This window comes from Gekko japonicus, unplaced genomic scaffold (genome assembly GCF_001447785.1).
Source record: "Gekko japonicus isolate JY-2015 unplaced genomic scaffold, Gekko_japonicus_V1.1 scaffold2322, whole genome shotgun sequence".
Classification (NCBI taxonomy): Eukaryota; Metazoa; Chordata; class Lepidosauria; order Squamata; family Gekkonidae; genus Gekko; species Gekko japonicus.
Window position 1 is genome coordinate 205,827 of NW_015172076.1, and position 24,900 is coordinate 230,726.

Below are 24,900 nucleotides of genomic sequence, written 5' to 3' on the forward strand. Positions count from 1 at the left end.
CGGGGGGGGGGGGATAACAGTGGAAGGGTTTCTAGTGTCCTGGCCCCACTGCTGGACCTTCTGATGGGCAGCTGGTATTTTTGGCCACTGTGTGACAGACTGTTGGACTGGATGGGCCATTGGCCTGATCCAACAATGGCTTCTCTTATGTTCTTATGGATTGGGAAAACAGCTGTAAAACAGACGTACAGGGAACACCAAGGTTCTCACAACAGCAGACATTCTCTCTCTTCCCACACTCCTTAAAAGTAATGCTAGGCCAATGCTTGGAGAGGTGGGCCATCCTCCAAAAACATCAGACACAAGACAGAACTACCAGAGCGGGAGACACCCTGGCTTCTCACACACACTTCCCTCGGAGCATACAGGGCATGTTATTTTAGTGCTGTGCCTTAGCTGGCAGTAAGGCAAGCACAGCCCAAAAATGCAAAGGGCAAGCCAGATGGCCAACAGCAAACACGGCTCAGTTAGTCATAGCCTGCCTGGCAACAGCAGCCCTTCCTTAAATGGAAGTGACTTCTGGGAAGAGAGCTCTCTGCAAGCAATCGAGACGTCTAAAAAAAGGAAACGCTACTAGGAAGATAAATAATGCCCCTCCTAAGCAGAAACTGTCCTGAGAGAGACTGCCAACTGGACAGAAATTCACAAAAAAACAGAAGCAAGCCATATTAGTCCTAATTCACTTGCCTGAATCAATGGGTTAAAGAAAATGAGTATAATCTAGCTAAAGTCCTGTTGATTTCCAGAGACAGCTGTGTAGGGCCTTTCAATCCTTATTTCAAGAGCAGACAAGCATTTTTTGCCGTTCAGTCCCTCCAGTAAACAGTCCTTCCTCCTGCTCTCCATGGCCTAAAGCGTGGTCTGTGTGTTCTGAGCCCCTTAGCAGAGATGGGTTTGGAGGAGCTTTCCTCGCTGCAGTGGATTTAATTATCTACAGGTCTCCTTTCGATCCTTATGGTTTATTACAACTCTAAACTCAGTTGTATTTGGTAAGCCTGCCAAAGCTGTGTGAAGATTACAAGTCAGACCAAACAGTTATGATCGCCTTCTTCGTACTGTACATCAAAGACCACTTGAGATTGTGTTCCCTTGTAGCTTTTAACTTTTGTTTCACTTTAAACAAGCGAAAGCCACCTACTTTCAATATCATCCATGTGTGCCTGAAGAGTTCTTGCAAGATTAATAAACTAGAAGCAATACAGAAAGAAGGCAGTTTAAAAGTTGCAAAGTTTCACAGGGCTCTAAAATTATTAACAAAACCTAGTAGCACACTGATGGCCTTAGCGTTTCAAGCAGTCTGTTGTTCACCTATAGGTGAGGCATTCCCACTTGCCCCCAAACAAATTCACAGATTGCAACTTTCTCCAACGACAAAGAAAAAGCTGCAGCAATTGTGGAACTGTCTGTATTGAAAATCCAGCAGTTCATATATCACAAATGAATCAAAATGAGGAGAAAAGTACTTGGAAAGGGGTATATAGAGAACATAATCCCCCAGATATTTGAGTCTGGTTCACTATACTTAAGGACATAATATTCCAGTATGCCAATAATGGAGAATTTAAGAGAATATCATAGCTCTAAAGTTACAACAGTAGAACAGCCAAGGTCCATTTATTATAGCCTTCCTCCTCACCCCAGTCTTAAGTGGAAGACGGTCCAATAGTAGGATCCCATCACATACAAGCAGAAACCACTTAGCGTGGCAAATGCAGGTCACTGGTCTTTCTCCAAAGCTAAATCAATCACAATACATTGCAGAGGGGTCCTCCAAAAGGACCCCTTGCCCCCCATTTGGGGCTTTACAAGGAACATGAGGGGTCGCAGTTGGGATTTCGGTCAGCCACCCCTTCCTGCACACGCAGCCCTTTCTAGCTCAAGCAGAGTACACCCTGCTGAGGGGAAGCATGCTAAACCAGCCTCACCATCTGCTTCTCCAGCCAAAGCACCTCCCCATACTTACCCGGACACGAGTGTTGGCCTCGCTTGTAGTTCCCAGCATATCTGAAAAGCGCTGTTCGCACAAGTGTAACAACACTACAAGGTAAAGCCCAGAACTGATAAATTCATAGTCTGCCTGCAAATTAAAGAACAAGTATTGTCAATTCTTTAAAACTGTCAGAAATTCACAACTAATGCTACATTATGCTAGTTATTTGGGGCCAGTGCACACACACACCCAGGAACATCATTACTTAAGCAATACCCATGAAAAAGCTCTCAGCATGATTTAACAAATTCTTCTTTTGAAAAGAACTGCTTTTGTCACAAAAGAACTCATGCTCAAGTGCACTGGCGCAGTATCCGGCTACATCTGTGTGAAAGATGCCACCTTGAGAAACCAGTGTGAAGCTTGAGACGCATGTTAATTAGAAGCAAGTTTTAGGAGCTTTTTATTTCCTCAAGAAAGAATGCCTGTGACAGGTATCCAAAGCTCAAAATCCAATAGTTATTTTAAATAGTTACAGTGATTAATGGCAATGTTAAAGGGACAGAAGCAAGTACGCAGTTAACTCTTCATAGCATTTATTTAGCATTGGATCCATGACACAAGTGGTTCAAACTTCTCAGTAATAAAGATGCAGGGCTTACAGCTGAGTGATTAGTAAAAAAGGAGAAATCCACTGTAGCCAATGGGTTCATGGGTCACCTCAAGGCAACGGTGCGGCCTTAGTTTCTTCTGTCGTCCCCCCCCCCCAAAAAGCTTTCAGGTTTACCACACATTTCTACAAAATCAAGGGTGGGGGCAGGGTTCAGTGACGCATCTGCTTTAGGTTTCAGGTTCAGTCCTTTGCATCTCCAGTTAAAAAGATCTAGTAGTCAAGGGAGTGATGAAACCTCAGAGGGGCTCGAGAGGGCCTGCAAGTCCAAGTAGACGATGCCAACTTATTAAGAGACCAAAGGCTGCCAATTTTATGTAGATATACGTTTTAGATATTTAAACCCTATTTTAGCCAACATGACGGACCTTCCTGATGCTTTAAAAGTGCACCGTCTTCTGAATGACTCTGCTACTGAAATATCAGTGAAGGTAGCCATGTTTTTACAATCCGCTATAAAGCTACTATGCAATGTTATGTTACTTGCAAAATACTTGATTTTATATGTATATTTTCTTATAGTAATCCTCTTTTAAGGTATGGTTTTATGCCAATAAAGGCTTATTGACTGACTGACTGACTGACCGAACTATGCCAATAAAGGCTTACTGACTGACTGACTGACCAGACCAAAGGTCTGTCTTAGGTTTAGGGCAGCTTTGTGTATTGAAATCCTAACCTATTGCTACACAAAATTTCCTAGTGCCAATGCTCGGGAGGCTGGATTATGTTATAGGAGGCTGGATGAAGCATTCACATCAACTACTAACATCCCAGCACAGTGGGTTTGACATCCTATCTTCTGGTCTACAGCTGAAGGCTCAGGTTTCCTCTGTGGCACATAGCACCTTTTAACAGCACTGGCTGATACACCAGTTACAGCTTGTCCTTGAAAAGCATGATTTAGCCACAGTGATCCATGCTCCAGTCACACCTACATTAAGTTAAACATACGTACTTCATACAGGGCTGTCTTTGAACAGAAATTCCAGGTGGTCCAAAATGCAGCAGCCAGCTTGTCACAGGCTGGATACAGGGATCATATCACATCACCCCTGTGCTGAAAGATTTGCACTGGCTGCCCATCTGTTTCCAAGCATAATTCAAAGTGCTAGTTCTTACCCTTTGAAGGCCCTGAACAGCTTGGGGCCAGGCATATCTGGAGGACCACTGCTTCCCGTGCTGTTCAGCCCATCAGGTCAAATCTGTCTCCCAAGCCCTATTCTCTGTGCCCCGCCTTCAGAAGTGAAACGAGTGGCAACCAAAGTCAGGACTTCTTCAGTGGTGGTTGTGTTTTAATAGCTTTATTATCTTAGTTGTAAGCTGCCTCAAGCAGGTCATAACATTTATTTATTATTACTTTTTTAGAAAATGTATCTCCTTAACTCCAACAAGGAAAGCACTGATCCTATATTCTTCTACTACAGTAAAACAGAAGATACTAGCTCATGCAGAACAATACAAAGTATGTTCAATCAAAAGCCTCAAAGTTCAGAGGTGCTTCCTCCCAAGGGAATAAAATTTCAATCTATAGTCCTCCAAGAGGAAGAAGTATCTCCTGCTAAAAGATACAGCGCTGGATCCAGAGAAACATCACAAAGGCAACTGGCAGACTGGATCTTTCCCTGCCTCCCTCCCCAAACTCTTTGCAATGAAAACTGTCTGAGAGTTGGGAGAGCATCATGGACAAAATGCACAACAGTGAAGAAAGGATGCCATGTTACCCAATTCTCTCTTGTCCCTGCAAGCTCTATACCATTGTGCATTTTTTCCAAGGGATCTCTCCTCCCACTTCCCAAGGTTTTCCAGGGCTGGTGCAGGAAAGCAGGGAACAATTTGCTTTGACAACTCCTTCTCTGAATGTTTCTACTGGTTCTAAGATCAGCATCTGCTGGTTGTCCCTGAACCAAAGGACATCCGTTTAACCTTGACCAGGGCCTCAGCTTTTTCTGCCCTGGCCCCGACCTGATGGAACATTCTCCCATTGGAGATCAGGGCCCTGCGGGACCTATTACAGTTCCGCAGGGCCTGTAAGACGGAGCTGTTCTGCCAGGCCTTTGGGTGAGGCAGCGGGCATCCCAATTATTCCATCCAGGGGTCGTTTCGTAGAAAAAGAGCTAGGGGAACTCATTAGCATAACTCATTAGCATATGCCACACCCCCTGACATCACCGGAAGTGTGTCGTTTCGGGGGGATCGCGGGGGGTCGCAGTTCCCCCGGGTGAGGTGCAGGGGGCGGGGCACATGACAAAGCCCCGCCCCTTATTCCGGCCACCCCCTTCTTCCAGCCTCATTCTGTTGCCATCCATTTTGTTTATAGCTCAGTTTAAATCTGTTTTAATTCTTTATTACGGATGATTTCATGTAGTGCTTTAATTCTGTGAAATGTTTTAACTTTTGTTATCTGCTCTGAGCTCATTCGCGGGGAAGGCGGAATATAAGCTGAAATTAATACATTTATTTATTTATTTCTTCAATTTATACCCCGCCCTCAAAATAATAAGCAAATAATTCGTAATTTACTTCTGCTTAGCAGTTGCAAAATCTGTGCCTGTTCAATCACCCCCTAGAATACTTAAGAGAAATCAGCAAAAATGATCTGTTCGCGCATATTCACTCTGGCATATTATTTCACCTCTTCCCAAGCCTTAAGGCATGGAATTTTCTTAACATACCCAATTTCCAAATTTATACGCACACTTGCTCTCTAGTAGATTTATACACATATCAGGGGAAGGGGGGCCGAGGACATCTTTGCCAGTTGAACAAGATCTTGGCTGAATTTATGTTCTTCCTCCATGTCAGGTATTTAGCCTGGCCAGGGCCAAAGGACTCTTTGCCCTTAGGTCACACAGCCTGTGGTCCTAAAGTGAGTCAAGCTAATGGATCCAAGAGCAACCCAGCATCTGAAGTGTTACGGTGTTTGTTTATGGGTTTTCTTTTTTTAAATTTGCAAGATGCTTTGAGCCCCCACTGGGGAGAAAAGCAGGGTAAAGCTACCTAAAAGTATCAAATTTGACCTGAACATATCTTTTCTTCTGTAAGAAAGCTTTCCTTCATAATACCAAACTGACACTTACCAAATCAGCCAAAATATACTAACTTGTTCATTTGCATGTGCTCTGTGAAGTTCATGGATATCAAAATCATCAAGATTGAGATGCAGCTTCTCTTTGCACAGTTCACAGGTAGTCACTGCTTCCAATGAAGAACCTGGAGCAACAAGACAGTTAACACTTTTCGCTGGCATTGCCTGGAAGACTTATGTATAACACCAACACTAAAAACAACAGGCTACAGGTGTTTTCACACTTTCAATCCACTTCAGCAATCATCTGCAAGCAGATTTTGCCATTTCACACAGTAAAACCCAGCTGCAAAGTGCACTGTACATAGATTGCATTTGTATGCTAATCTTGCCTTAGTCCAATCTCAGCTATAATCACCCATTTCTTATGCATCTTGATTCTAACTGGTCCTTCCCGACAACCAACCTCACCCCCACCCCCTATATGTAATGGTTGAAGGGCTCTGCATCTGAAGAAGTGTGCTTGCCATGAAAGCTTATATCTTGAATTAAACTTAAAGGTGCCACTGGACTCAAGCTTTGTTTTGTTGCTTCAGACCAACACAGCTATCCACCCGACTCTGTGTTCACAACATACTTACACTATTTATGTACTTCTCATAAACAATTCAGAACTCTGAACATGCCACGATCACAGATACTTTTAAAAATGTTCATTTATACGTTCCCAGACTACCAGTCCAGCAGTTTTACACTTTCCTTTGATGTACTTTCAGCATAAGTTGTGAATCCATGCAGCTAAGCATAGGCACGCCTGTGTTACTTTTCTTAACACAGTGAAAATGCCAACAAGACTGACTTATTCATTTGATGGATAAGTTGTTTGAGAGTGTCATCGTGTGGCAAGATCATCCACCGAAAACATTTACTGCTAGCGTGGTAACTACCGAATCACAACAACTGAACACTGACTTATTCATTTGATGGATAAGTTGCTTGAGAGTGTTATCGTGTGGCAAGAGATCATCCACCGAAAATATTTACTGCTAGCGTGGTTAACTACCGAATCACAACAACTGAGCTCAAGACTGGCTGCCAGCTTTTGCATCCATGACTGTGCGACAAGGAGGTCTACAGAAATGAGAGAACATGGCTACCGAGGTCAAGAATGTTTTAAAGGGTTGTAAAAAAGAACACAAATTAATCCACCTTGTTCTTAGAAGTCAGTGGGTAAGCAAGAGATGTAGGCAGCATCTCCTACGCTGATAGGTGCAGCACAGTCTTCAAGTCCTATACTCTGAGAGATCAGGGAACAGAAGGCCCCACCTATGGCCATGTGGATGGTAAATTTCTACAATGATGTCATTCCAACATACCTGGAGGGTGTGGGGAGGTGTTAAGTGCTGTCAAGTTGCTCTAACTTACGGCGGCCCTTTGAATTAATGACCTTCAAAATGTCCTGTCTTTAACAACCCTACTCAGGTCCTGTAAACTGAAGGGTGTGGCTTCCTTTTTTAAGTCAATCCATCTCATGTTGGGTCTTTCTCTTTTCCTGCTGCCTCCAACTTTGCCTGCCATTACTGTTTTTTCTAGTGAGTCTTAACATACCTATATAGTAGAGCTTTTATAATATAGCCCTATTATACCACATGCTAGCATATATTTAGATGTAATAAATGCCCTCACAGTAATCAGTGAGTAAAAGAACTAAAAAAAAGAGGCAGCAGTGTCATGGGCATTGGTGTAGCAGGACTACAAAAATCGCCTCTCTCTCCACCACTGCCAACCCTGACATAAAAGAATTTGAGGAAACCTATGATAGGTGGAGAACTCATCTCAGAAGAAAATATGTCCTCAGATTTCCAGACCCCATCCTTAATAAGCAGCTATGAAAGGTATTCCCCACTCACAGCTTTCAAAAGCATTAAGAGTGTGAGGCCTTGGACTCAGAGGCATACGTCCTCTAGGCAGACGCACAAACATGCTTAAACCCAAGAAAACAATCAATAGCTCCTCATTTTTCTTCAGCCTACCTCCTAGCACTAACCTGTTCAGGACTCACTCGTATCATGTGTTGCTCTCCACTGCCAAAATTCCCTGGCAACATGAGAGAAACACAGGAACACACAGCTTTTGAGCCTTTGCAGCAACCTGGAAATCTCTACCTCATACACTTTTGATTGACAAGGAGGGAGAACAGAGTCCCGTGTTGCTGAGAGACTTTCCAACCTTCTCTCTGGTTAATATGCTAATAAGGGGGAATGATACCAATGCACTGATTCATGGGATGCTAATTACTCTGTACAAAAGTGCTCCAAACATACTCCTGTAGAGTCTAACGTTGTCAGAAGGACAATGCCAACAGCAGAACAACATTTCTCTCAATAATACATCCTGATGTAAAACTTCAGGATGGAGACTTAGAGTAGAGAGGTTGTGGCAAGGAAATTTAAGTGCTTCACCCTTGACCGGTGGTAGGCAAACTGCGGCTCTAGAGCCACATGCGGCTCTTTGGCCCCTTGAGTGTGGCTCTTCCGCTGTAGGCGCTGATGGCCTATTCTCTCCATTGTTCTCTATGGTGGGGAAAAAGTAACTTTTTCCCCACCATAGAGAATAATGGAGGGGATGGGGCAACCTGTTTGGGGGCCTGTAGAATTGGACCCCCTGGTTCAATGTTCCTGAAACATGGTGGGTATCCTGCGATTCTGGAGCCTCTCCCTCAAACCCCTTCTCCTCCAGCCCCCAGAATATACCCTATGTTTTTGCCATTGACTTCAATGGCCCATAGGATATAATGGGGCCGAACTGCGGGAAGCCCCAGCAGCCCTCAGGCCGGAGCACCTGGAGCAGTCTTGGGAGGCGGATTGGCCAAGAGATCATCCACCGAAAATATTTACTGCTAGCGTGGTTAACTACCGAATCACAACAACTGAGCTCAAGACTGGCTGCCAGCTTTTGCATCCATGACTGTGCGACAAGGAGGTCTACAGAAATGAGAGAACATGGCTACCGAGGTCAAGAATGTTTTAAAGGGTTGTAAAAAAGAACACAAATTAATCCACCTTGTTCTTAGAAGTCAGTGGGTAAGCAAGAGATGTAGGCAGCATCTCCTACGCTGATAGGTGCAGCACAGTCTTCAAGTCCTATACTCTGAGAGATCAGGGAACAGAAGGCCCCACCTATGGCCATATGGATGGCAAATTTCTACAATGATGTCATTCCAACATACCTGGAGGGTGTGGGGAGGTGTTAAGTGCTGTCAAGTTGCTCTAACTTACGGCGGCCCTTTGAATTAATGACCTTCAAAATGTCCTGTCTTTAACAACCCTACTCAGGTCCTGTAAACTGAAGGGTGTGGCTTCCTTTTTTAAGTCAATCCATCTCATGTTGGGTCTTTCTCTTTTCCTGCTGCCTCCAACTTTGCCTGCCATTACTGTTTTTTCCAGTGAGTCTTAACATACCTATATAGTAGAGCTTTTATAATATAGCCCTATTATACCACATGCTAGCATATATTTAGATGTAATAAATGCCCTCACAGTAATCAGTGAGAAAAAGAACTAAAAAAAAGAGGCAGCAGTGTCATGGGCATTGGTGTAGCAGGACTACAAAAATCGCCTCTCTCTCCACCACTGCCAACCCTGACATAAAAGAATTTGAGGAAACCTATGATAGGTGGAGAACTCATCTCAGAAGAAAATATGTCCTCAGATTTCCAGACCCCATCCTTAATAAGCAGCTATGAAAGGTATTCCCCACTCACAGCTTTCAAAAGCATTAAGAGTGAGAGGCCTTGGACTCAGAGGCATACATCCTCTAGGCAGACGCACAAACATGCTTAAACCCAAGAAAACAATCAATAGCTCCTCATTTTTCTTCAGCCTGTTCAGGACTCACTCGTATCATGTGTTGCTCTCCACTGCCAAAATTCCCTGGCAACATGAGAGAAACACAGGAACACACAGCTTTTGAGCCTTTGCAGCAACCTGGAAATCTCTACCTTATACACTTTTGATTGACAAGGAGGGAGAACAGAGTCCCGTGTTGCTGAGAGACTTTCCAACCTTCTCTCTGGTTAATATGCTAATAAGGGGGAATGATACCAATGCACTGATTCATGGGATGCTAATTACTCTGTACAAAAGTGCTCCAAACATACTCCAGTAGAGTCTAACGTTGTCAGAAGGACAATGCCAACAGCAGAACAACATTTCTCTCAATAATACATCCTGATGTAAAACTTCAGGATGGGGACTTAGAGAGGTTGTGGCAAGGAAATGTAAGTGCTTCACCCTTGACCATTCTATATCCCTTCCAATCTGCTTCTTCCTAGGCAAAGCCTCTGTTAAGGCTTTTGTTATGTACATGTAACAAGCCTGTAGGCCCTGAAGGTCAAACAAGTAAACACAATGCATTGTGGAACTTGAATTTTTGCTTTTTATTTATGGTTTCTAGGTATAGCTTTCAGAACAAATTTTTAGCATCTGCATTACATAAAGATTATTGTTTTCACCCAAACAGCTGTACTACAAAAGAAGCTGCCTTACCAGAGTTAATCTTGGACTGTAGCCACTTCTTCATACACTCCTGATGAACATACCGTAGACTTCCAGTGCATTTGCATGGCTCTATTAAAGGGTTAGTAGGGGATGTAGATGACATCTGACATATTCTGCACAAGTCTCCCTCTTCCTCTTCTGAATCCTCTGAAAGAAGACTAGGGAGGAAGAAGAGTCATCAGGTTGAACAGACTGTAATGGCATTTCCTTTATTGCGCTTGAATCACATCAAGAGCATAGTAGCATTACAAGGTTGTGACAGATTAACAGTTTTTCCTAAACAAAGCTATTAGTGAAGATGAAAAGACGCCATTATGTACTGTTACTAGGAAGGAAGTTTCCAAATAAGAAGTTGAAGATTTCATGTTATAAAGATGTCACTGAAGAAGAAGAAGAAGAGATTGGATTCATACCTCGCCCTTCATTTGGAGTCTCAGAGCGGCTTACAAACTCCTTTCCCTTTCCCCACCCCACAACAGACACCCCGTGAGGTAGGTGGGAGAAAAATGTGGAGGACATACTCGAAGCTAAACGAGACAGCAGCTGCCTAGTTGTTCGCCTTCCTTCAGTATCACTGGGAGGTTCACTTAATGACCTTTGGGGCTGTGTGATCCTTTCAGAACCGCTGGAGGAACTGGCTCCACTTCTCATGGCACCGTGGGTAAACTCTGGCTGTATATTCCTTTCTGAAGATTCTACCTCTCTTGGGACATAGTTAGATCTTGAACTCCAGCTATGGTCTCTAGAGAGTAATGATGATTGATGTTCAGAAGGCAACTGGCGGTTCATGGATGTGTTCAGCCTCAAAGAGCTTAACGAGTTGTCCTTTGGCCTTGCTCCTTGTGCATACGAAGCAGCAGATCTTTCCTGAAGGTCTGCTATGGAAGAATAATAAAAATAACCAAAACAAGTTAACTCTAAGATAGGTATTGGCCAAACACTACTATTAGACTAGCCAAACTGATTATACTTGCCATAACATGGATTAACAAGAGCCTAAGAAACGCACTATGCAGTCTAGTCTTGCAGAAATACGTCCCTGGCATTCCATGTAACTCAGTCCCAAGTGTGTTTAGGATTAATTTTTTTGCTGAGAACAAGGTCAGTTGTATATTAAAGCTATTTCAGCACTTAGGCAACACAAATATAAATTGTTGCATACAAGCCGACCAACCTAACAACATTAATGCTATACATACACACACCCCTTTATTAGAATCAACCTTTCAAGAACCATCCAGGGCTCAAAGAGCATGTGGTACCCCATTCGCTTTCAACGGACTCCAGTTATGACTGGAACTAACAAATGGATGTGATACATTGTTATCTTTTCATCTCTGCTCCAGGAGTCTCACCCAATCCCAGGGAAGTTGTTTCCTGGCCTCACAGAACCCACGTGGACTATCAACACAGGTAAGGAAGCTACAGAGGGGAGGGAACAACATCACTCCTCCCTCTTTTACCAGCAGAGCTCCACTGATGGAAGAGACCTGCAGCACCGGGAATCAACTTTCTCAGGGCTGGACAGACCTGCTGGAGGGAGGAAAACTTGGGAACGATCCCTGATTCTTGCATTCAGCGACTGAGATCTAACACACAGTTCATTAATTTTTTCCAAATATCGTGTTGAGGAAAGCAAGCTGAGAGAAAACCAGCAATGTAAACTTAGTTAAAGGTGAAGTGGCACTATATCACATCACGAAATGGTACTGCTACAGTTGTACATACGGTGGTGCCCAGACAGAGCAGGGGTCCCCAACATGGTGCCTTTGGGCGCTATGGCTCCCACCAACCCCTTTCCTGGCACCCACCAAGCGTTTTTAGAAGGTGGGCAAAGTTTCTAACTGGCTGTGCAGATTTTTAAAAAAAAGAATGCTTTGGCAACAGCTGCCACCACAGCACGAGAATCTTCACTGTGTGGATGAAAGTAAGCTTATGTGTATGCAAGACAAATTTTAAATGTAAAATTTAAAAGGCATCCTGTTAAACAGAGCTTCTGCCTCTCATAGTGAACGTTTACTATCAGACTCATGCCTTACCTCAGTCCCTGACATTTTGCGGATGGCTTCAAATCCTGGGGCAGCCCTTTTATGGCTATGCCCACCACTCTGTGACAGAACTCCAAAGGTGCCCACGGGCTCTAAACCCCGAGATACAGGTTTCAATATTTTAATGGTAACATGGAAAAGTGAACATAGTTTCATCTTAGCTAGATGTTAATCCTAATAATTCCACTACAGTGCAACACTGGTACGAGACTCGTTGCAGTTTACTTTCAGCCGGCTTTTCCATAAAGCTGAAACTACATTTTTAATAAGGACCAAACTATCAATTTCAAGTATCCCACTGTGATATATAACCCCAAATCTAAAACTTTTAGTGTACTCGTTTTCAAGCCCAACCTTCATTTAAGATGACAGCCTGAGTGCTGCTTTACACATGCAACAGGCTTCTCCACTCTGTGTACCACAACTGCCTCTGGGGTCACACTTGCATGGAAGCTAGTGCATGATCTATCTAGGCTATCCATAAATAGAGCCTCAGTATCTTGGTAGAGATTTCTGCCACAGCAGCAGAATGTTTTGCCATCCCTATAAGATTCACTTCTAGGCGACATCGACTGTATTCATCAATGACCCAGGGCACACCTTATGATGCTCTTCAAACAAATGTAGCTCTGGTGACATCACAATATAGGCCACATGGAGAAGATTTTTCCATGCCCAAACTGGCAGCCTTTTTACCTTCTTCTGAACTCCATACTTAGTGTCAGCTAATGAGTCTATTTTATCAACCAGCATTAAGTAGCCAGACTCATGGTTACGAGCAAGAAAGGTCCGATACATTGGTTGACTACACAAGCTAACAGCAACTTTTAGGGCCACTTGGAACAGCTTATTTGGCTTTATTTCAAACTGATTTTGACTATGGAGAGTGGCAACGCTGGACAACTACTTTCTTAAAGGAACACATTACAATACCCAACATTTTCTGTCAGGGCTTGATCATAATATAAAACCATACTTGTTTTATCCCAGGGCTTATGTACGCAAAACTGAAGTGTCAGACTTTTTGTGATCATTAAAAATGGAACCAAACACATAACATGTTCCCCCCAAAATTTCAGATTTCCAATACATACATGATGAAGATGGGAAGTCGCCACTCCTGCGACTGTAATCCACAAGACTACCAATGGATGGGTCTGCTCTTTCTAGCTCTCTCCTTTCTCTCACAAGTTCGGTTCCTAATGACCCAAGTACCATAGTTGAAGATCTGGGTACACTGCTATACCTCCATGGGGAATCTAAAACAGCAGAATTAACACTGAAAAGTCTTCTGCTTCCATTTTGATTGCTCTCTGGATGATACTTCTGAATATTAAGGTGTAACATGGGTCACTGTGAAATGAGCAGGCGAGAAAGTGCACACCCAAGACTCCTGATTTCACTAACCATGGATGCAAGTGGAATGAAATGTACTCTGAATAGAAAGGAAAGTGAGTAGTTTTTCCAATATTAAACAAAAATTTGAATGTGTCTCTCAGGCAAATTTCAAATCTTTCACTGCCAAACTGCAACAAAGATAATTCCACACATATGCTAAACTTTGACTGAATGAGTACACATATATTTTATAAAGTGTAAAAGCAAATTAATTCAGACAGAGAAGCAGTCTGTTCTATAAACTCTGTTTAGGGCATGAAATCCTTTAGATGTATTTTATTGCCTCTATTTTGTAAATCCTTACACATGCACATAAGAGCAGGAAGCGGGTTTTAACATAGAGCAACATGAACCTAATGCATGTTGTATAGCTTGCAAACATTACCTGAATCTGTGTTTAAGCCATTACTTCTCACACCAGAGGTAGATGTATAGGAAAGTTTAGGTCTCTTAGAATCGCTGTCCTGCTGCTGATTATGATGCAGCCTTGACGAATATGCTCCCTGAGTTCTTTCAGATTCACCAAACCAAGACGACGAAAGAGTCGAAGATGATGACGCTGACTACTCAAAAAAAAAAGAAGTGAGTTGAGTGTTCTCTTCCATACAAACAAAATCGAATTTATCTACAAAAGTTAGCAGGTAGTTAAGAGCAGTTTTAAGTGAAAAACTGTAGATAAGATAATGAAAAGGTTTGAGATTTTAAAAACTTTAAGTTCAAGAGTCTCTTAACCTTACGGTCAGTGTTAAAAGGATTTGTTATTTGTAAACCACCACTGGCAAGTTTATCCAACCCCTTTGCAAGCACAACAGTTATTTATATTTATTTATTCATTAGATTTCTATTCCGCCCTTTCCCAAAGGCTCAGGGTGGATCACAACAATAAAACAACTGCATATAAAAATATATAATATGCTGGCCATTCATAAATAATAATATATAGAGAAGTGAATGGGTGGATAAGCTCCAGGAGGGCTAACAGAAAAAGATCAGAAGAAGGCCTTTCTGAACAAGAGTGATTTACAAGCTCCGTGGAAACACTCCGAAGGCCCCATAGGGCTCAAACCTCGCCTGGCAAGGCATTCCACCAGGAAGGGCCAAGGTGGAAAAGACCCTTGTCCTAGTGGTAGCCAAGTGCACCTCTCAGGGGCCCAACACCATTAACAAGTTGCCCAATGATGAGTGCAACATACAAAGGGGATTACAGCGAGAGAGCCAGTCACTCAGATATGATGGTCCCAAACTGTTTAGAGCTTTAAAGGTGAGTACCAGTTCCTTGAACTTGATCTGGAAATAGACAGATAGCCAGTGTAGCTGACACAGCACAGGATGGATATGTGCACCCCAGGTTACACCAGCCAACAATCTGGTGGCTGCGTTCTGAACGACCTGAAGCCTCGAGAGCAGCCTCAAGGGCAGCCCTGTGTAGAGCATATCACAGTAAACTGACAGGTGACCGTGGCATGGATCACTTTCAAATCCTACTCGTAAGGCTATTGCTGCTATTTAGATTAGTCTTTGGCAGCTTAAGCAGTATCCACTAGAGGTGTGCATTTGGATCATTCCAAGCCTTATCAGTATTTTGGGGGTATATTTCGGCATCCCAAAAGTATCTGGGATTTTTCAGGAAAACTGGAAAAAAATCCCAGATAATTTCAGGAACTGGGAAGATCAGGGGAAACAGCCGAGACATGGGGAGACTGCTCCCTGCCTCTCAGCTGTTTTCACCTGCTTCTTCTGCAGTCCCTTTAAACCAGACTACTCTTTATAATCTGAATGGGTTACCAGCTTTCAGGCTAAATGCAAGGTGACTGCTTGGACTTTAAAGTCACAAACAGACTAGATCTAGGATATTTTCAGAGAGGAACTTCTCCCTTGCATTCTCCTGGGGGGGCATGTGATGGTCTGTATTCTTGGTGCTTGGGAAGGGGGCACAGTGGGAGGGCTTCTAGTGTCCTGGCCCCACTGATGGACCTCCTGATGGCACCCAGTATTTTTGGCCACTGTGTGACAGAGTGCTGGACTGGATGGGCCATTGGCCTGATCCAACATTGGCTTCTCTTATGTTCTTTTGTCCATCCTCCTCCATCACTGTCAGAAGTGATATTTTCATCTGCTAGGAAGGAGACATTTGCAGAGGTGACCCTTTTGCTCTGGAACTCCCGCCTTATTGGAAAATGTCAGGCATGTCCAGTAGATAATTTTGATTGTTCAGTGCATTAGTTTTACCAAGCTTTTGCTGTATTTGGGGCTAGTTTTCATATGCTTTTTACATACTATTAAGCGCTACAAAAAATCACTTTGGTAAATTGCCTTGAGAATGATGCGACTTATGAAGTGAGATATAAATAAAAGTAAGCAGTTAGGTATTCTCCAGTTGGTAACGAAAAATACCCCGGCTACTTGAGTAGTACTTTTATGTTCCTTTGAAAATTTATTCTGAGCATGAGTTTGGGGTTTTTTTTTGGTGAATTCTCTTTTTGTTTACAATAGAGTTATCGAAATAACTCACCTACTGTCAGAAATATGCCACCCTCCCCTTTCAACACCTCCACCCATTGAGTGTTCTCTTCCATACAAACAAAATAGAATTTATCTACAAAAGTAAGTTAGCAGGTAGTTAAGTGCAGTTTTAAGTGAAAAACTGTAGATGATAATGAAAAGGTTTGAGATTTATTTTAAAAACCTTAAGATACCAAGTTCAAGAGTCTCTTAACTTTACAGTCAGTGTTAAAAGGATTTGTTATTTCTAAACCACCACTGGCAGGTTTATCCAACCCCTTTGCAAGCACAACAGTTATTTATATTTATTTATTCATTAGATTTCTATTCCGCCCTTTCCCAAAGGCTCAGGGTGGATCACAACAATAAAACAACAACTGCATATAAAAATACATAATATGCTGGCCATTCATAAATAATAATATATAGAGAAGTGAATGGGTGGATAAGCTCCAGGAGGGCTAACAGAAAAAGATCAGAAGAAGGCCTTTCTGAACAAGAGTGATTTACAAGCTCCGTGGAAACACTCCGAAGGCCCCATAGGGCTCAAACCTCGCCTGGCAAGGCATTCCACCAGGAAGGGCCAAGGTGGAAAAGACCCTTGTCCTAGTGGTAGCCAAGTGCACCTCTCAGGGGCCCAACACCATTAACAAGTTGCCCAATGATGAGTGCAACATACAAAGGGGATTACAGCGAGAGAGCCAGTCACTCAGATATGATGGTCCCAAACTGTTTAGAGCTTTAAAGGTGAGTACCAGTTCCTTGAACTTGATCTGGAAATAGACAGATAGCCAGTGTAGCTGACACAGCACAGGATGGATATGTGCACCCCAGGTTACACCAGCCAACGATCTGGTGGCTGCATTCTGAACTACCTGAAGCCTCCAGAGCAGCCTCAAGGGCAGCCCTGTGTAGAGCAAATCACAGTAAACGGACAGGTGACCGTGGCATGGATAACTTCCAAATCCTACTCGTAAGGCTACTGATGCTATTTAGATTAGTCTTCGGCAGCTTAAGCAGTATCCACTAGAGGTGTGCATTTGGAGCTTTCCCAGCATTATCAGTATTTTGGGGGTATATTTCGGCATCCCAAAAGTATGTGGGATTTTTCAGGAAAACTGGAAAGAAATCCCAGATAATTTCAGGAACTGGGAAGATCAGGGGAAACAGCCGAGACATGGGGAGACTGCTCCCTGCCTCTCAGCTGTTTTCACCTGCTTCTTCTGCAGTCCCTTTAAACCAGACTACTCTTTATAATCTGAATGGGTTACCAGCTTTCAGGCTAAATGCAAGGTGACTGCTTGGACTTTAAAGTCACAAACAGACTAGATCTAGGATATTTTCAGAGAGGAACTTCTCCCTTGCATTCTCCTGGGGGGGCATGTGATGGTCTGTATTCTTGGTGCTTGGGAAGGGGGCACAGTGGGAGGGCTTCTAGTGTCCTGGCCCCACTGATGGACCTCCTGATGGCACCCAGTATTTTTGGCCACTGTGTGACAGAGTGCTGGACTGGATGGGCCATTGGCCTCATCCAACATTGGCGTCATAATCTTATATTCTTTTGTCCATCCTCCCCCATCACTGTCAGAAGTGACATTTTCATCTGCTAGGAAGGAGACATTTCCAGAGGTGACCCTTTTGCTCTGGAACTCCCGCATTATTGGAAAATGTCAGGCATGTCCAGTAGATAATTTTGATTGTTCAGTGCATTAGTTTTGCCAAGCTTTTGCTGTATTTGGGGCTAGTTTTCATATGCTTTTTACATACTATTAAGCGCTACAAAAAATAACTTTGGTAAACTGCCTTGAGAATGATGCGACTTATGAAGTGAGATATAAATAAAAGTAAGCAGTTAGGTATTCTCCAGTTGGTAACAAAAAATACCCCAGCTACTTGAGTAGTACTTTTATGCTCCTTTGAAAACTTCTTCTGAGCATAAGAGTTTGGGGTTGTTGGTTTTTTTGTGAATTCTCTGTTTACAATAGAGTTATCAAAATAACTCACCTACTGTCAGAAATAGGCCACCCTCCCCTTTCAACACCTCCACCCTACTTGGATTCAGCTTGCTCCCCGGGGCTGCCCTACCATTTTGGCTTTTACATTTCACCATGTTCACCACATAGCCAAATCCAAATATTATGTGATAATGATGACAACTGAAAAACAGAAGGATAGCCATGGGCAAAACAGACAAGTTGAGAATCCCTTTTTTCTTCACAGCAGTGTAGCTGCAGGCACGCGGGGGGGGGTTCCCAAAGAGGAGCTTCTCTCCCTCCCCGCCCAAGACACAGGAAGGAACCTTTCACTATTTTGTATTTTTTTCTCAATGGGCTCATGCCCTTATTTCAACACTCCTACTTATGGACACCAATATTTTATGTTATGCAACTCTTCTCTCTCATCTATCCTACTATATCTACTCTAGCTCTGAGTGACACAGTAAAAGTGTAACCACAGATGGATTTTGTGTATATTTTATTTTAGCCTTTAAAAACCAAGGTTTTTTGTTTACAGTAAATTTGCTAAACTGTTTTCCTGGTAATATAATATAGAAGGGCAAGGTGGTATGTTTTTCTTAAAAATGAATTCGTATCCCTCAGCTAAGGGTAATCAAGTAGATGATTACTGAAAAACATACAGACTATGTAAGTAAATCAAAATATGAAACATTCACAGGAAGTGCTGCCACTAAACACATACAGGATTTTGAAAAAACCCACAACGACTAAACAGGGATCTATACAGACTGCTGAATGTTTCTAATGTAATTTCTCTACATCCTCCTGAGATTACGTTATTGTTCTACAATCCCTCTGACTCTTTAAGCAAGCCAAGACTGTTCATATGATGTATGTGCTTCTCTAAATCTTGCTTATGAGAAAGGAGTTTGTTAGTAGTTCCCGTGACAATTAACTTGGAAAACAATGTGAACCTTTGACAACTCTTACCAATCTGTTTCTGCTTCCCAAAAATCTTCCAGACCATGGACGGTCAAGTGTTCCTGAGTAGCGAGTTGGAGAAGAAGTTGGAAGCTTCCACGGGCTTTCATAGGCTTCTCTTTCTCCAATTGCCCAGTCTCTACTGTAACTATGCAACCTGCTGGATTCCTAAGAAATAAGAAGAACTTACCCTTCCATTCAAAGCACTATATTCCATAACAGTGAACAATCAACATTGTAACTTTTAATAAAAGCACCAAACTTTAACAGCTTTACTTTTTAAGTAATACTAAGACCCGAGTGTGCCACATGATGGAGTGAGCTCCCGTCTCTAGTTCCAGCTCCTGCCAACCTAGCAGTCCGAAAGCAAGAAATTGCAAGTAGATAAATAGGTACCACTTCAGTGGGAAGGTAACAGCGTTCCGAGCACCTTGGTGTTTAGTCATGCCGGCCACATGACCACAGAAATGTCTTCGGACAGCACTGGCTCTTCGGCTTTGAAACTGAGATGAGCACCGCAACCCTAGAGTCAGATTCAACTGGCTTTCGAACAAGGGAACCTTTACCTTAAGTTGCACTTAGCTGTGATCCACCACAAATCTAAAAAAGTGAAGCTGATTCACATTATCCCTTACCCAAACTGTTATGCACGTGCAGGCCCAGTAACAAGCAAAAGTTTCCCTCTGCTGGCACGGTGCAGACAGGTGTTCTGCAGGGTATTATACATCGAGATTTTTAACCCTATGTATACCGAGGTTGAGATTCAGACCAACACTCAAAAGAACGAGAGGAATAAGCTTTTCAAAGTAAGAGGTTTTTATTTAAACAACAAAAAGAATAAAAATTTAAAGCAGATTTTGCAAAGAAAATGACAATTTTACAGAATAGAAAAACAAGGGTGTTTGTAAAACAGTGAAACATGAAACCCTTCCCTTTCAAGCCTAGCCTATGAGGGGAAGGCTAAGAAAAGGATGAGGAAACAAACAAATAAAATATACAAGACTCTTTTTGAAGACAGCAAAGCGGTACCAGGAGAGGAAAACTGGCCAAGCAGGAGAAAGCACAACACAGCAACCACCCAAGAAGCGGGGGTAACTGGATGGATCCCAAACCGACTACAAAGGTTTGAGGGTCTGAGAGGTGGCTTGAATGCATCTATAGTTGCACTGAGACAGGAGACAGTACCTCTGCTGTGATGGGAATCGGTCCCATCTAGAAACTCTGAAATCTATTGGAAGGTTTGAATTTAAGGAGGGTGGCAGGAGGAAGGAATGCTAAATAGTGCATAATGATATCAACCTGGGGTGAGTAGGTTACCTGCCCAAAATACCAGTTTGGCATGCTTTAGCAAAGGACTGGGCAGCACTTGATGGCCCTTGCCAGGAGATGGCTGAAGGGCTAGTTTGAAAAGAAAGTTTTTGTCAGCTTTGTGGAGGAGAGTTTTCCTTATTTGCAACACCGTACTCGAAATATTCTTTTTGGAGATGGCTGGATAGTTTACATGACTGAGTCAGGGACCTTACTACCCAACCATTAAGATAAACGTGAAATAGCTGGGATCAATCTGTTGCCTATTTTCATTTGAGTAATTGGATTAGATCAAATTATCAGGAAGGAGGCTCCAGGGTACTTGGGGAAACGCCCCTCTGGTTAACTGCCATCGGATGGGCTTTCGCATGATTGATGGAGGTGCTACATTTACATTCCTTCCACACCTTCAACATGACTTACTGTCATTTTGATACCTGTTTGATGTAGACTCCATCTTTCATTGCAAGGCTTATGCTAAGATGTGCAAGTACAGGTATAAAAAATGGGAGTTCCCCATGAGGAAGATCCTAGGGGCATCATATTTACAGGTATAACATTCTATGCATAGTATTAGATTATAGACTGTAAATGGCTGAAACTTAGCTTCCATTTGGCTATTCTCTAAACAGGATAAGAGCCAGCCACCATTCCTTTTGTAAAGAATGGGAGCAGTACAGAGATTTACCTCGAGAACTAAGTCTTCTTTCCTCTTACCCACAGCAAGATTATAGCATTATATGAAGACTAACCGTAAAGCCCGTTGAGGAGGAAGACAACGGGCCCTAGAAAGGTAGGATGGGTTGGTGGGGCATGGGTTGGGGGGTGGAAGCCGGCGGGCCGATCGCTGAGCTGGAGTGGGGGGGGAAGCTGGCGGACAGGGCCTGCAGGCCCCGTTTGCCGGCCGGGAGTGGGGTGGTTGGCAGGCCAGGTTCGCCGAGGGAGCCAGTCATTGGAGGCAGCTCTTCTGAGGGGCATTTTAGAATTCTGGCACCCACGAGGAGCACTGGACTTCCTGCCCTTCTCTAGGCATCATTTTTCCCTCTCAATAACTTAAGCCAAGCTCCTGCTGTTAATGTATTGCTACTCCTCCCTGCTATTCTATTACCACTGAGCCGTTCTTTGCCAGACAACCAGACGACATATTCACATGCTTCTCGGGGGTGTTTCTGGTGTGTGTGGGGAAATGGTATGGGGCTTAACATACCCAGGATCAAATATGATCTGGGTCAGCAGCAATTGTGTGGGCAGGCAATGTCATCATCCTAGAGGTCATTAGTTAAGAAGTATGCACAGCACACGCAACAGGCCAGCAGCATCACAGACCCAGTTTATAGGTCATCCCAAATGATGGAACTCAGTATGATCGAAGTAGCAGACAGTTAAAGTAGGCTTGAGTGTTAACAATTTGTTATAGAAAAGAGTACGGTTCCAAGAGATTATCTGTAAGAAGCCAAGAACCACATGGCTGATGCTACTGATCTCATGCAAGAAGTCTCCACTCATTCCCCAGATATTTAGGCCTTACCTGACATTCAAGGGAGACAAAAATTCTTCCATTTTGTTTCATGCAGGTCAGTTAGTCTGCCATTTCTTGTACGCTGAATATTTTAAATTCTTCTCCGTTGCTTAACTTTTTAGTCTCTTGACCAGGTATACAGACAGATCTCTTAACCTTGAAAAGTCTCAAGTTCCCACATATACTGTGTTCAATCAGTTATTAAACTGATCTGTGAGTATGCAGCAATAATTAAACCTTCATTTAGTTTCGAAAGTCAAGCCTTTTCCTGACACTATACCACCAGAAATATACACTGTCCCTTTTTTCTTAACCAGTTGTATATTTCGATAAGGGAAAGGATCCCAACAGTGCAATCTTATACAGAAGTACTCCAACCTAAGCCCATTTAAATCAATGGGATTTAACTGGAGTAAGCTTGCACAGGTTTAAACTACAAGAGTTTTAAATTCCTTATTTCTGGTTAAGTACATTGCTTTTTTATTATTCCATTCTGTTGCTTTGCATTCTTAGAGACCTAAGTTTCTTAACAGCTAAATTTGTCCTAACCACTGATCTCTGCAGTTATTCTGTTCTCCATTAGTCATTTTGCCTTACCTACCAGTAACTTAAATGGGTAAAGAACCAAAATAAGTTTAAGGCTTAGTTTCCTATCTATCATAGTTGTGTTATAATTAATTTCCTTTTACTTCATTTGTTTTCTAATGTATTTGCATTAAGCTTAGCAGAACCTATTTCTGATCAGCATGTCAACCAATTCTAAACTAAACTTAACTGGTATAATTTTATTTGTCCCCAGTTGATACAGAGTCAATTACCTGTCTGTGGAGGCATTGGTTAGGGCACAGGGCAACCTGGTATTCCCTTAGCGTGTGCATGTATCACACTAAGAACTGGAGGGGGTAAGAAGCCTGGGCATTACTCCAATATCCTGCTTTCTCTGCTCAGTCAAGGAATATGATCCTGGTAATGTACTAGCAAGTCTCCTGATTACTACAGAAGGCCAATTTCTTCATGTTTCATTGGCAGAGCATCCAGAAATTGCTGCTGCAATCTTTAACAAGTGTCTGGAAGCTGTGGTATAGCAGGCAGTGGCAAATTTCAATTCAAGTTGAATTTTATGCTGGTAGGGAGTGCTAGGGGCCTGAAGAACATCAACATGTTTTTAACCGAAAGGGAAACAGTCTGAATGTTTTAGGGAAAGGCTCTAGCCGTTTTAAGCAAGAGTATATTTTGCACCAGAAATAATTCAGCCCAGTCCTGCCCAAGGTATTTATTAAGTCAAAGTCTCACCAAATTCGGTAAGATAAAGATGGGTAGCTGTGTTGGTCTGACTGCACCAAGAGACCAGTAGCACCTTAAAGACTAACAAAATTGTGGAAGAGCATGAGCTTCCATGAGTCACTGCTCCCTTATTCAGATTAAGGTGCTACTGGACTCTTGCTCTGTTCTACAAGTTCAGCAAGGTTACTCTGAAATAAGTACATGTAAAATTACAGCCAAGTTATAAAAAATTACTTGCTAGAGTGTATGAGTAGCAGCAATATCAGTAAAATGTACTTAGATGCATTTCCAGATTGTGTCTATTTATATAATCTTAAATTATACTAAAAAATGTTGGTGAGAAAAAATAACTATAAATCCCTGTCCTTGCTTCCTAAATTACTCCTGCAGAGAAATATTGAGGCTAAAGGAAGACGCATGAAGCATTTCTATTTTTAGAGGCTTAATTTTGCTAAATTTCAGCACAGGCAAGCTAAACACAGCCTGACATGCTGACCTCTGTAAACAATTGCACTGATGCCTCTTTCAAGTGAAACCAAAGCTATGTTCACCCATTTTTCCAGGACAATGCTTTAAAGCAGTTACGCTGCACTGCCTAAGCCTCAAAAACAATCTTGCTTCACTCAAGCTTATGACTCTGGGGACATGCAACAGAGAAGAAAAAGTACTAAAGAGGACTGCAGAAAAGCCAAAAGGGGGAAAAATGCCAATATTATGTAGATATCCCTAATACAAACATGTTAATTAGTTCTTTAAAATGTCACCTATCTGTTTGAGGAACTAAAGCCCTGTTCTTTAACTTTTACTGTGGAAACTTGCTTGGAGTAGAAGATGGTTGCATAGCTTATTATCAAATGCCAAGTGAGCAACACAGTCTTGTGTCTGCCCTGTAGAATGTGCGCTACTTGCAAAATGCCCATCTCTATCACAAGGGAGAGGAACAAGAGGAAATCCATGAACAGGGACAGGGAACATTATCTTCATGAGTTTTCTGAACACAAGTGAATTGTACCATCCATGCGGTCCCTCCAAATGGAGTTTGGACCACCTGGGACCAGGGGAACGGGGAGGGACGGGTTGCTTCCAATACAATCAGGCCCCAAAACGGCATTTTGCTTTCTGTCATTAAAGAAAATTGTTTTCAGTCAGTAAGGGCCAAGCTATCTGTTATGAATCAGGTCAGGATCACCTGTTCCAACTCTCATCCTCTAAGTCAGATGGCAGCTGTTGTGAACTAAACTTCCAAGCACATGGCTCCAATTCAAATAAGCTTCAGCCTTCTCCCCCAAACTGTATTCACAACCTAAAATAGCCCAAGAGGCATTATTTCCAGGGGGGGTGCTATATAAGTAGTTTTCAGGGCACTAAACACAGCTTGAACCCCAACCAGAATTCAAGCCCCATGAGGAAAGGTTGAAGGAACTGGGTATGTTTAGCCTGGAGAGGAGACGACTGAGAGGTGCTATGATAACCATCTTCAAGTACTTGAAGGGCTGTCATATTGAGGATGGTATGGAGTTGTTTTCTGTGGCCCCAGAAGGTCGGATCAGAACCAACAGGTTGAAATTAAATCAAAAGTTTTCAGCTAAACATTAGGAAGAACTTTAGAGCAGTTCCTCAGTGGAACAGGCTTCCTTGGGAGGTGGTGGGCTCTCCTTCTTTGAAGGTTTTTAAACAGAGGCTAGATGGCCATCTGGCAGCAATGCTGATTCTAT

The 24,900-nt window shown here is 42.7% G+C and overlaps 1 protein-coding gene across 1 annotated transcript in view; it reads right to left on the reverse strand.

Moving 5' to 3' along the window:
• MARCH7 (membrane associated ring-CH-type finger 7) overlaps nt 1–24,900 on the reverse strand; it is a 39,630-nt gene that overhangs the window by 3,593 nt on the left and 11,137 nt on the right. Inside the window, exons 3-10 of the mRNA XM_015420878.1 lie at nt 19,084–19,242; nt 14,019–14,196; nt 13,330–13,494; nt 10,669–11,062; nt 10,176–10,345; nt 5,704–5,813; nt 1,964–2,077; nt 1,139–1,187 (exon numbers count right to left, since the gene is read on the reverse strand). Coding sequence (XP_015276364.1) covers nt 1,139–1,187; nt 1,964–2,077; nt 5,704–5,813; nt 10,176–10,345; nt 10,669–11,062; nt 13,330–13,494; nt 14,019–14,196; nt 19,084–19,242 — 1,339 coding nt within the window. The remainder of the gene's footprint in view (nt 1–1,138; nt 1,188–1,963; nt 2,078–5,703; nt 5,814–10,175; nt 10,346–10,668; nt 11,063–13,329; nt 13,495–14,018; nt 14,197–19,083; nt 19,243–24,900) is intronic.